The sequence below is a fragment of the Salvia hispanica genome, chromosome 3 (genome assembly GCF_029641045.1).
Source record: "Salvia hispanica isolate PSC_SH4W2 chromosome 3, Shi_PSC_v1, whole genome shotgun sequence".
Taxonomy (NCBI): domain Eukaryota; kingdom Viridiplantae; phylum Streptophyta; class Magnoliopsida; order Lamiales; family Lamiaceae; genus Salvia; species Salvia hispanica.
In genome coordinates this window covers 37,087,148-37,099,820 of record NC_142694.1, presented here as the reverse complement: position 1 = coordinate 37,099,820, position 12,673 = coordinate 37,087,148, and the positions used below count along the sequence as shown (strand labels likewise).

At 33.7% G+C, this 12,673-nt stretch overlaps 2 protein-coding genes across 3 annotated transcripts; both read left to right on the top strand.

Annotated features, from left to right (window-relative positions):
• The first annotated feature begins 1,373 nt into the window (after positions 1-1,373).
• Positions 1,374-5,333, top strand: LOC125213507 (importin subunit alpha-like). Of its 2 annotated transcripts, none has more exons than XM_048114095.2 (11): positions 1,374-1,795; positions 2,165-2,261; positions 2,358-2,449; positions 2,534-2,665; positions 2,782-2,967; positions 3,052-3,215; positions 3,336-3,414; positions 3,793-3,921; positions 4,144-4,271; positions 4,358-4,732; positions 4,818-5,333. In XM_048114095.2, exons 1-10 carry the CDS (start codon positions 1,586-1,588, stop codon positions 4,728-4,730), a joined length of 1,590 nt encoding a protein of 529 aa, XP_047970052.1. In that variant the 5' UTR covers positions 1,374-1,585; the 3' UTR covers positions 4,731-4,732; positions 4,818-5,333. The 2 variants fall into 2 exon arrangements, with proteins under 2 accessions (XP_047970052.1, XP_047970053.1); XM_048114096.2 differs by having other exon boundaries at positions 4,803-5,333.
• Positions 5,334-9,519: 4,186 nt separating this feature from the next.
• LOC125199470 (importin subunit alpha-like) lies at positions 9,520-11,778 on the top strand. The gene is made up of 6 exons (XM_089066575.1): positions 9,520-9,750; positions 9,825-9,901; positions 10,737-10,824; positions 11,057-11,185; positions 11,408-11,535; positions 11,622-11,778. The coding sequence occupies exons 1-6, from the start codon at positions 9,547-9,549 to the stop codon at positions 11,743-11,745; spliced, it is 750 nt and encodes a 249-aa protein (XP_088922701.1). The 5' UTR covers positions 9,520-9,546; the 3' UTR covers positions 11,746-11,778.
• The last annotated feature ends 895 nt before the right edge of the window (positions 11,779-12,673 follow it).

The window sequence follows — 12,673 nt, the reverse complement described above, 5'->3', positions numbered from 1 at the left end:
CGAATATGTTATTTATAAGGAATATGAAAATGTACCAAAATGCTCTTTATACCTTGAAATCTAGTTCAAAAATAAATAAAAAAGTGCAAAGCATTTAATTATATCTCAAATATAAAGGTTATGGATAATTTATATAGTTCACTTTTTATCAAAATAATACTCCTCATTTTCCATTAAATTCATATAATTGCTTTTTTATATACTTTTTCAAGACTTGAGTCAATTAAAATAAGAAAATTAATTGCAGATGGAAAAAAGTATTCGATACCTTAATAGGCAATGAAACGTAATCCCATAATCCATACAAAAAGGCACGGTTAATTTTTTGTCTACGTTACGTGATGTACAGAACATGAAATAACAATGAAATATTCTGTATAAACATGAAATAATGATAAAAAATTTTATCACGTGTAACGATATTGAAATATTTTGTATTTTTTATACGGAAAAAGTTGACATTGTCAAAATATAATTGACCTGATATATTAAAATGAAATTTAAATAACATATTAAGAGGGAACATCTCTTTGGTCAACGAACTTTGTCAAAGTATCATTTTAGGTTCGTGAACTTTGAAAATGTCATTTGAAGTCCATCAACTATGAGTTAATAAATTTTGAAGTACTTTTTACTATTTCCAAGTTTTTATGGACGAAAATACCTTCAATACCTTAAAGGTATATTTTAATAAACTTATCATATACTCATATTTTCTATAAATATCTTTACGATATATTTTCGATGAATTTTCTAAAGATACTTATCCAATTTTTTATTATTAAAGAAAAAATCCTTATTCAATTTTTTATTATTAAAGAAAAGTTCTTTATTCAATTTTAAAATTCTTTAATATAAAAAATTGAAGAAGCAATTTTACTTGCATGTCACAAAATTAAGTGATAATATTGAAGGTCAAATTATATTAGAAAATTAATAAAATATATATTGTAAAGATATTTATAAAATATATGAATATATGATAAGTTTATTAAAAATATATACCCTTTAAGATACTGAGGGTATTTTTGTCCATGAAAACTTGAAAATAGTAAAAAAGTATTTCAAATGATATTAATTCATGGTTGATGGACCTCAAATGATATTTTCAAAGCTCACGGACCTAAAATAATAATTCAAAAAAGTGGAAAAAAAAAAGACGTTACCTCTATTTTATACTTATGCAACATTTTTTACCAATAGAAATTAATGATGAAAGTATTTTACTGGAGTATATAAAATTAGTGTAATTAAAATCCTTTTTGAATAGATTAAATCTAAACTTGGTGGCATAACTGTTAATAATCACACAAAGCAGCCCAAATTTGTTACTATATATATAGAAAAGTAGGCGCCGCTGGTATTTGGTATGATCTGGATTCTGATCATCGGCCTCCAAAATCATCTCTCTCATTCACTCACTCTGCCGCTCCAAAACCTTCTCTCTCTAAATCAGCCTAAATCATCTCTCCATTCAATCGCAATCCGTGAGAAAAAAACTCGTGTAGCTGTTACGCATACCTGCTGCTGTGCGCAGCCTCTGATTTCCCCTTCCTTTTCTCTGCGTGTGTGGATCGGCGGAACAATGTCGTTGAGGCCGAACGCGAGGACCGAGGTCCGCCGGAATCGGTACAAGGTAGCGGTGGACGCGGATGAAGGCCGCCGCCGCCGAGAGGATAACATGGTGGAGATCCGGAAGAATAAGAGGGAGGAGAACCTGCAGAAGAAGCGGCGCGAGGGGCTTCAACCGCAGCAATTCCAGCCCGCAGTCACTGTTCCTCAGCTCGATAAGAAGGTAATGACCTGAACTTGATTGAATTGGATCGATTTCTTCGTCCTGACTCTGAACGGATTCTTATAGGGTTTCATGTGTACTTTTTGATCTGATCGTATTGGACTGATTTAGCTGCTGCGTAGTAGAATTAAGCTAAGTTTGGTGATTAGTTTAATGTAGTAACTCTGTTAATTGTGGTTTTTAGCTCCATGAGAAATTGTTTAGATTCTTCGCTATAGATTGCTTGTATGTGATTTAGTTTTGATAGGGGGATAAATCGAGATGAGTTATTTATACCTTGTAGAGAATTGTGGATGTCCTAATTATTTAATTGGTGGAGTAAGTGAAAAGGACATGGCATAGAGTAACGTATTCGTGTTCTTTCTCCAGTTGGAAAGCCTTCCAGCAATGATTGCTGGGATTTGGTCGAATGATGCTGCTCTGCAACTTGAAGCCACAACTCAATTCCGCAAGCTTCTTTCGATAGGTAAGCAAATCTGATTCATGTTTAGGAGATTTTCTTATTTGTATTTCTGTTTTGTTGAAGATCACTGGGTTTATTGTGGTTATTTTGTACTGACAGAGCGGAATCCACCAATTGAGGAAGTAATAAAATCTGGAGTAGTTCCCCGCTTTGTGGAGTTTCTTGTCAGAGATGATTATCCTCAGCTTCAGGTATAAGCTTTTGTCAAATAACTGTGTGCAATTTAGTTTGTTGTTAGAAAATATTCTCAAGTAGTAGCTTTCCCAATTTTCTAGTTTGAGGCAGCATGGGCGCTTACAAACATTGCTTCTGGGACATCTGACAATACAAAAGTCGTGATTGACCATAATGCTGTTCCAATTTTTGTGAAGCTTCTTAGTTCCCCGAGTGACGATGTCCGTGAACAGGTACTTGAAATGTATAAGTTAATACTTTGGGTCTTAAATTCTGCTTCAATTGTAATCAGAGTTTTGATTAATTGTGTTGCTGACTGCATTTGATTTGAACAATGTCAATTTTTCAGGCAGTATGGGCACTAGGAAATGTTGCTGGTGACTCACCAAAATGTCGTGATCTTGTCCTTGGTTATGGAGCTTTAGCACCTTTGTTGGCACAATTTACTGATCAGGCAAAGCTATCTATGCTTCGGAATGCAACATGGACACTGTCTAATTTCTGCCGGGGAAAGCCACAGCCGCATTTTGACCAGGTTTGCACTTTTTATGTTTAATTGAGATGCCTTCGTATGGCATTCCCTTAATCTCAACCTCTCATATTTGATGCTCATTGACAGGTGAAACCAGCTCTACCGGCTCTTACACATCTTATACATACTACTGATGAGGAAGTCCTCACGGACGCATGCTGGGCACTTTCATATTTATCTGATGGCACCAATGATAAAATCCAAGCTGTGATTGACTCTGGTGTTTGCCCTCGATTGGTTGAGCTGTTACTGTAAGTGGCAGTTCATGTAATGTTATTATTTATCAATGTGTTTGTGGTTGGCATATCCTCTTATAGTGTTGTGTTGGTTGACTGGTCTTTTGAACTGTCATTTTATGTCTGGCTTTGTAGGCATCCTTCTCCATCTGTTTTGATTCCTGCTCTGCGCACTGTTGGTAATATTGTGACGGGTGATGATCTTCAAACTCAGGTTTGCATCTAAATTCATTTACTCCAATTTCTGGCAAGAGAGTGTTTTTGTTTTACAGTTATGGAGATGAATTACTAAGTTAGAAAGTTTTCTTGTATTCTTTTAAACCTAAATACTCCTTGTGCTCATCATAAAACATGCTCAAAGAAGAAATAAAGGAAATAACAAATTTAGAAGTGTGTCACAATATTGTAATGTTATTATATAAATTTATGAGTACGTTTGCAAAAGATCTATGACATATTATCTCATCTATGTGAAATAATTGTACTGTACAGCTATCTTTAACCCCTTCTCCTTAAATTTACCCCTTCTTTTATTGTGCAGCTATGGTATGACATTTGTAGTTTTATAACATGCTTAATTCTTCTGTCACAGGTTATCATTGAGAATAGGGCTCTTCAATGTCTGCTTAATTTGTTGAAACAAAATTTTAAGAAAAGCATAAAAAAGGAAGCCTGTTGGACTATCTCAAACATCACTGCAGGAAATAGAGATCAAATTCAGGTATCCAGAACATAGTGGAGTTATATGCTCAGTGCTTAATACTATTTCTTGGAATATTATCCAAAGTTTCATGGACATGTGCCTTTGTTTTGTTCCATTAATATCCATTCATGTGGAAGCATGTTCAGTTTGGCAAATCAGGCTATTGTTGTTTGTCTTTTATAAGTATATATTATTTTCCCTCTTAGTTTATGACTGAGGCGTTGTCATTTGAATGAGCAGGCTGTGATTGAGGCTGGTCTCATTGCCCCTCTTGTTGTTTTGCTTCAAACTGCTGAGTTTGAGATAAAGAAAGAAGCTGCTTGGGCTATTTCAAATGCCACTTCTGGTGGAACTCATGACCAAATCAAGTACTAATATATTTTTCCAATTGTTGTTCCATACATCGTCATTTGTGGTGGATTTGCATAGGAAGCTAACTTAACTAATCTGGCAGGTTCTTGGTACAAGCGGGGTGTATAAAGCCACTCTGTGATCTACTGCTTTGTCCCGACCCAAGAATTGTCACAGTTTGCTTGGAAGGTCTTGAAAACATTTTGAAGGTTGGAGAAGCAGAGAAGAATCAAGGTAACTCCAGAGACGTGAATGTCTTTGCCCAGATGATTGATGATGCAGAGGGTCTGGAGAAGATTGAAAATCTTCAGAGTCATGATAATAATGAAATCTATGAGAAGGCTGTGAAGATACTTGAAACATATTGGTTGGAGGAAGACGATGAGCAGATAGGTTCTGGTGATGCTGCACAAGAGGGGTTCAATTTTGGAGGTGGTGATATTCCTGTTCCTTCTGGGGGTTTCAAGTTCGGTTGAAGGTAAATCCATAATCCTCTCATTTGTTTTATATAGTTTAAATTTCAGCAAGCAATGATGTGATGTGGGTAGATTTTAAATTTACAGGAGACATTATATTTATCAAGTTATGCTCAAAAGTGCTTCTGAGCTGGCTAGTTGAAAAGTCATTAGAGTCGGGTGAAGTCCAAGAGTTAGAGTCACAGTTGAAGAGAAGCAGCTCGTCTTAGTCATCTAATGTGGCTGAATACTATAAAGGATCATTGTGATATTATCAGCCAGTCGGTCGGTCACAGCTTTTGTGATGCAATTCACAACTGCCATGAAAGTTGTGCTCTATTTTTAGTCTTCTCTCATGAGCAGTGTCACCCAAGAGTCAGAAAGAGTCTAGATTTCGAGTCGGGTATATATTGTCCAGGTGGAAATCATTTCCATATTAAGTTGGAATAAGGCGAAAAACCAAAGTCATGTATTTTTGTGGGAGTTTGAGTCGGTTATATTTACCTTGTGGTCTAAAAATTATTGTTGTCGCAGGAGTATGAGTATGCTTCCTGCTTAGTCCATGTAAACTTGATGAATGTGTTGTTTTTCTGAGAAGTACATTCAATTGGATTTCTTTGTTCACTTATTTGGCTACTTACTCTCTTCATACATTTTGGGAATTGAATCTATATGATTTGCATTGGATTATAGAGCTTTCCTTGAATTTACCTCTTCTCTTCATACAAAATGTTTGCTATTTTAAATTTCAACTGAGGTTCGACTCATTGTGATTAAGTTATCACAACAATCTAGTTCTTGCTTTGAGGTCTTAACCATCTTTATTCTTGAGTCTTACTTGAGGCCACTGGCAGACACACGAAGAACCATCAAGGACACTTACCAAGCTTGAAAATTTAATTTTTTAGTCGTATAATGTTGTTGAATTTTTGGTATTTGTGTGAACCTCGTGTAAAAGCTTCTATTATCACAATGAAAGTAGAAAAATTATTACCTCAAAATTTCAAAGGGATATTGGCATCTAATATCATTAAATTTTAAAAAAATTGAGTTTTTACCACGAACTTTGTAATTGGCAAATAATATCACGAACTCTACCCTGAGTTTGTTATTTCCCACCAATGAAAAATTTAAGGTAAATAATTTTATTTTACGATTTTTTTTTCGTAAGTTCTCGACAACAACTTCGATAGCTTCAAGTTTTTCAATTTTTGAAGATAGTTTTTCTGGAAGCACACCCTTAAAATTGTTCTTCAATCTATTAATATAGCCGGAATTTTATAATTGGTGGGAAACAACAAACTCAGGGTAAAGTTTATGATATTATTTGTCAATTTTAAAGTTTGTGGGAAAAATTCAATTTTTTGAAAGTTCAATGATATTCTCAAAATTGAGAATATACATTGCCTATTAATACAATTTTCTACGTCCGCCTTGCCAGAGACGGGTCAATCTCGCCAACACGTTTCCATTGTTTTTCCTTCCAAGCGTCGTATTTGCTAAATAGTTTCAATACATGTCTTCTTTGCCTACTTGTATAAATGAACTAAATTAAACACACGAAAAAATTAAGGCGAACACGAACTTTAATCTCCCGCAAATTAAAGAGCTCTGTATATTAAATGTAAGTTATGGTATTAATTGTTCTTCAATTGATCACGTCCCTATTTTGTATATATTCCTACAATAGACATAATCTGTTGTGCGATAATATTTAATAGACATAATACTATAATTTTAATATAATCTGATTTGGGACTATATTTAATAGAGTGTGTTACGCATTTTGATAATATGTAGGAGTAACTAATTACACATTCTCAGAATATGCAGAATCTATTTTCATAACTAAAAAATGACCCATTTAGAGAATTTAGGTGTTGGATTAAGCCATTTTGAGAATTCTGCCCTTAGTATGTGCACAATCTTAAATCTTACTCCCTCCATCCCAGATTATGAGTTAGATATAGTTATGACTCGGGTTTTAAGAAAGAGTTGAAGTGTATAATAAATGAAGTGAGATGGTGGAGTGTGTAATAAATGAAGTGAATTGGTTGAAGATGGGTCCCTTTTTGATTTTTTGATTTTTATTTTGGTTTATTTTAATATAGATAATGACATTTTGATGTAATTTTGATGAACAATGGAGTAAAATTATATGATCAAATATGGAAAATTCTAAATGTGACTCTTAAACTGTGACGGACTTTTATGACAAAAAGTGACTCTAAATCTGGGATAGAGGGGAGTAACTTCGTATTACGAAAATTTATTGCTCCCTCTGTCCTTAAAATTTTGTCACATTTCATTTTCTGCACTCGGTTTAGAAAAATAATAGTAATAAATAGTTTAAAGTGGAGAAAGGTTAAAGTAAGAGAGAAAATAATGTAGAGAAGAGTCTCCTTTACATTATTATCTCTTTACATTATTATCTCTTACATTAATATCACTCCACTTTAACTATTTATTACTCCCTCCGTCCCAATTTAAGAGTTAGAATTAGTTATGACACGGGTTTTAAGAAATTGGTGGGTGTGTAACAAATGAAGTGAGATGACGGAATGTGTAATAAATGAAGTGAGTAGGTGGAAAGTGAGATGGTTTGACTTTTTGGATTTAAAAGATGTTCTTTTTTTGGTTTATTTTTATGTAGATAATGGCATTTGAATGTAATTTTGATGAATAATGAAGTAAAATTTTATGTCTAAATATGAAAAATTCTAAATGTGACTCCTGAACAGGAAAGGATGGAATATTATTTTTCCAAAACGAGTGCAAAAAATGAAATATGACAAATTTTCAAGGACAAAGGGAGTATGATATTTGTCAGTACCAAATATGTTATTTATTAGGAATATGAAAATGCACCAAAATGATCTTTATACTTTGAAATCAGCTAGTTCAAAAATATAAAAAAAGTCCAAAGCATTTATAATTATACCTCAAATATAAATATATTAAAGTTTAGAAATTTTCTATGATAGTATTGTTTTTTTCAAGGACAAAGGACAACGAATGCGCAAACAATGAAGTTTATGGATCATGTAATCTACTCTATATCAAAATAAGATTCATATTCTCCATTAATTTTTTATACTACTTACTTTTTTCTGTGGAATATATTTTAAGACTTGAGTCAATCAAAATACAAAATTAATTGTACATGGAAAAAGTATTCGGTGTCTAAATAGGCTAGACGACGTAATTACTCGAATCATACAAAATGTTTCATCATTGTATTAATGATCATACTAATAGAAAAAAGTTTGAAGTTTGTATAAATAATAATAATAGTACAAAATGTATTATTCGCGTTTTGTTGTAATACATTCCTCAATATAAAATAAATGGTGCTCCATTTCATGTACATAAAAGATTTATGTTGTCCAAATATAATTGATAGAATATATTATAATGAAACTATTATTTATGCAAATTTCAATTTTTTGTAATAATAATGATGAAATATTTTAACAATATAAGTTGGTAATTAAAAGTACTTTGTAAGGATCTTCTCGTCCACTTTTCCTACTCTACTCCTCATTCACCCCTCACAATGCGATATCATCACTTATTAAAATTGGTTATAATTATAATATTAATTTATTATATTGTGAGAGGTGGATGAGGAGTGGAGTAGGAAAAGTGGATGAGAAGATCCTTACCCGACGGACACACGTTTAAGGAGGGTAGGGCTAAAGGCTAAAGCCCTAACCCAAATTCTTTTTTTTTTAGTTTTTTCAATTATTAAAATTTTCAAAAGTTCTAAAACTTATCTCTCAGCCCTTACCAGAGTAAGTTATTTAAGACTAAATCATCAGAAGTTATAAGGAAAAAGGGACTGAACAATCAAGGAAAAAAAATGTGCAGAGGAAGAAAAATAACAATGGCTACGGATATGGCAGGAGGAAGAAGATGAGAGAACTTAAAAAGAGTTAATAAATTAGTATTATTATTATTATATTTAAAAAAATTTAGTAAATTTGTCATGCTTTATGTCAGTGTGTTTGTCGGCTATTGAACTAGTAGTAATATATTGCAGTTAGTTTTCCATTAATAAATTCAACTGTACTAAATTTTCCCGTTTCCTTTGCAAATAATCTAAGCAAACTCAAAATTCATTTTCATAGTGACTTTAAACAATAAGTTAACATTTCTGTTTTTCTCTTTATAATATAATTATTTTCATTATATACTTTTATCATAAAAAATTCTTTGTGTTTACAAAAATTGTGTAACTATTTTTTAGTATGTTCACTGTCATTTGTATTCATGGAAATGTTTTCATTAACTTTTGTACTTTATCTATTAATTCTCTTTATTTATGTAACGTTACCAATACACATTAAACTTGTATTGTACATATATAAGACTAATTTTCGTTGATAGTGCTCTAATATATAGTAAAGCTACTGCTAACAAAAATTCTTGCCTCCCGCTTGTAAACTTGGTGGCATAACCGTTAATAATATATATATAGAAAAGTTGGATTTGGTATGATCATCGGCTCTCTCTCACTCCAAAACATTGTCTCTCTAAATCAACCTAATTCATCTAACAATTCAATCCCAATCCGTGGGAGAAAACTCGTGTAGCTGTTACGCATACCTGCTGCTGTGCTATTCCTTTTCTCTAAGGCCGAACGCGAGGACCGAGGTCCGCCTGAATCGGTACAAGGTGGATAACATGGTGGAGATCCTGCAGGCGCCAGGGGCTTCAACCGCAGCAATTCCAGATGACTTATTTATGCCTTGTACAGAATTGTGGATGTCCTAATTAAGTAATTGGTGAAAAGGACATGGCATAGAGTAACGTATTTGTGTTCTTTCTCCCCGCAATGATTGCTGGGATTTGGTCAAATCATGCTGCTCTGTTTAGGAGATTATCTTATTTGTATTTCTGTTTTGTTGAAGATCACTGGGTTTATTGTGGTTATTTTGTATTGACAGAGGGGAATCCACCAATTGAGGAAATAATAAAGTTTGGAGTAGTTCCCCGCTTTGTGGAGTTTCTTGTCAGAGATGATTATCCTCAGCTTCAGGTATAAGCTTTTGTCGTGCAATTTAGTTTGTTGTTAGAAAATATTCTCAAGTAGTAGCTTTCCCAATTTTCTAGTTTGACGCAGCATGGGCGCTTACAAACATTGCTTCTGGGACATCTGACAATACAAAAGTCGTGTTGACCATAATGCTGTTCCAATTTTTAAGCTTCTTAGAGCATGAATAACCCTGGCTCGGATTTGGGCCGCAAGTCCCCTCCACGTCATTATTCCCTCAAATTAGGGGTTCTAGGCCACAACTCCATTAACACCGCAGGCCACAACTATTCATTTCACAACATATTTTAATCGTAAAATAGAATACGTTGAACAATTAAAACCGGGAAAATTCATTGTTCAGTCAGAAAATAGGAAAAGAAAATTACAAATCCTAGAAAAAAAATTTACCAATACTAGAGAAAGAAAATTACCAAACTTAGAAAAAAGAAAATTACAAATCCTAGAAAAAAGAACTACTTTTTCTTCATTTGTGCGCGAAGGTATTCGATCATCTCACGGTGCAATTCGAGCTCGTACTCCGACATTCTCGAGGTATCCCTCGATGTCAACTCCGTCAGCTGGCCCATCCGCAATGTAATACTCATATCTGACATAGAGTCTGATATCTTGTTCAACGAAGGATTGGGTGGCGGCGGCGGCATAGCGGAGTAGCTCGCAGTTGCCTTCCCCTTTGGCTGGCTCCATATCGCTGATATCGTACTCATCAGTGCTAACCGGCGATTCCATGTCTACATTGGTAGGCAGCCCGGGACTAGGTGTTGCATCTGGATCGGATGTCGGCGGCACTTGCCAGTTCTGGGAGTTCACGAAATCGTCCATTGGCGTTGGTCGCTGTTAAACCAATCCATAGAACTCAAAAAGTCTTGAAATGCTAGAGGATTGAGAGTGAAGTGAGAGTTTGTGTGGAAGAGTTACAAAAAATGAGCAAATATAGTGTATAAATAGAAAAAAAAAAAAAAAAAAAAAAGAAAGAAATTCGGTGGGGACTTGCGGCCGGCCCGAACGCAATTAACGCCGGGACGGGCACGCATAACGGGTGATGATCTTCAAACTCAGGTTTGCATCTGGATCCATTTAATCCCATTTCTGGCAAGAGTGTGTTTTTGTTTTACAGTTAAAGGAGATGAACTACTTACTACTTAGATAGAAAGCTTTCTTGTATTCTTTTAAACCTAAAGGAAATAACAAATTTAGAAGGGTGTCACAGTATTCTCCTTGAATTTACCCCTTTTATTGTACAGCTATGGTATGATATCTGTTTATAACATGCTTAATTCTTCTGTCGCAGGTTACCATTGAGAATAGGGCTCTTCAATGTCTGCTTAATTTGTTGAAACAAAATTTTGAGAAAAGCATAAAAAAGGAAGCCTGTTGGACTATCTCAAACATCACTGCAGGAAATAGAGATCAAATTCAGGTATCCAGAACATAGTGGAGTTATATGCTCAGTGCTTAATACTATTTCTTGGAATATTATCCAAAGTTTCATGGACATGTGCCTTTGTTTTGTTCCATTAATATCCATTCATGTGGAAGCATGTTCAGTTTGGCAAATCAGGCTATTGTTGTTTGTCTTTTATAAGTATATATTATTTTCCCTCTTAGTTTATGACTGAGGCGTTGTCATTTGAATGAGCAGGCTGTGATTGAGGCTGGTCTCATTGCCCCTCTTGTTGTTTTGCTTCAAACTGCTGAGTTTGAGATAAAGAAAGAAGCTGCTTGGGCTATTTCAAATGCCACTTCTGGTGGAACTCATGACCAAATCAAGTACTAATATATTTTTCCAATTGTTGTTCCATACATCGTCATTTGTGGTGGATTTGCATAGGAAGCTAACTTAACTAATCTGGCAGGTTCTTGGTACAAGCGGGGTGTATAAAGCCACTCTGTATACTGAATGTAAGTTATGAGATTAATTATCATCAACAAAAGTATCTATACTATAATCAATCATTTAGCATTAAAACTAAAAATTAATAATGTATACATAATAAAGAAACGAATACATTGTTTTCATCATATATTACTGGGCTGTCAAAGTGAAAGCCTTGTAAAAGCTTGTGAGGAGTGCCATTGATATCATGATTCATGGGGATGCTTCATGGCCACCACCCCAACTTATTAGAAAAGGAAAAAAACACCAAATATATATAATCTTTTTTTGGGGTTATCAGAAAGATGTTTACTTGAGTATTACAAGAAAATTAAAAAGTTGAATTAGTTTAGGAGGCTAATAAAATCTTCAAGTAATTTTGTGTGGTTGTCATATTTCATGCAAGAAATTATGGCTTGAATGAAATTAGTGGGTTTTATTTGTTCCCACATGGGAAGTCTGTTAAAAGGGGTACAAATTTTTTAAAGTTAATTTTGATATAATAACCGAATTAGTATCAAACAATAATTTCAGGGCTAAATTTAATTCATAAGATGTTATCTATTATGAATTCAAGTAGATTTACATCAACAAAATATTCAGAATTTGTTAATATTAATAGAGAGATAAACCAATATGACACATGCTTATTAAAATCTACCATGAGCATTATATCCTCTCTTTCTTTCTTTTTTAATTTTTTTACATTTTCTTAAACATGTCCCATTGCATTGCTCCTATGCAAGTTTTCGCACATTTGCACACAATTTAAAAACTGCATAACCTCAACCTAGACATACTACAAATTTTACATAGGATTCCAGTGACGATAAAAATTAATGAAAAAAAAAACTTTGATGTGCGCAATAAGGCATGAGCACGAAAGTGGAGAAATGGAAATTGACCTCCATTTGCAAATTTTATGAAACTAATAATTATGCCAATACTTTCTCCAAAATAAAATTGAATAATTATGATAGCGCATTTATGTGTATTGCAAGTTTTATGAAACTAAATTAACTAATTATTATG

What these genes read in the sequence shown, in the direction of transcription:
- LOC125213507 (XM_048114095.2), top strand. Translation starts at nt 1,586, where the DNA reads ATGTCGTTGAGGCCGAACGCGAGGACCGAGGTCCGCCGGAATCGGTAC. An exon ending in TTCCTCAGCTCGATAAGAAG is followed by an intron (nt 1,796 to 2,164) that starts GTAATGACCTGA and finishes TTCTTTCTCCAG; the next exon opens with TTGGAAAGCCTTCCAGCAAT. An exon ending in GTGATGATCTTCAAACTCAG is followed by an intron (nt 3,415 to 3,792) that starts GTTTGCATCTAA and finishes CTTCTGTCACAG; the next exon opens with GTTATCATTGAGAATAGGGC.
- LOC125199470 (XM_089066575.1), top strand. Translation starts at nt 9,547, where the DNA reads ATGATTGCTGGGATTTGGTCAAATCATGCTGCTCTGTTTAGGAGATTA. An exon ending in GTGATGATCTTCAAACTCAG is followed by an intron (nt 10,825 to 11,056) that starts GTTTGCATCTGG and finishes CTTCTGTCGCAG; the next exon opens with GTTACCATTGAGAATAGGGC. An exon ending in GAAATAGAGATCAAATTCAG is followed by an intron (nt 11,186 to 11,407) that starts GTATCCAGAACA and finishes TTGAATGAGCAG; the next exon opens with GCTGTGATTGAGGCTGGTCT.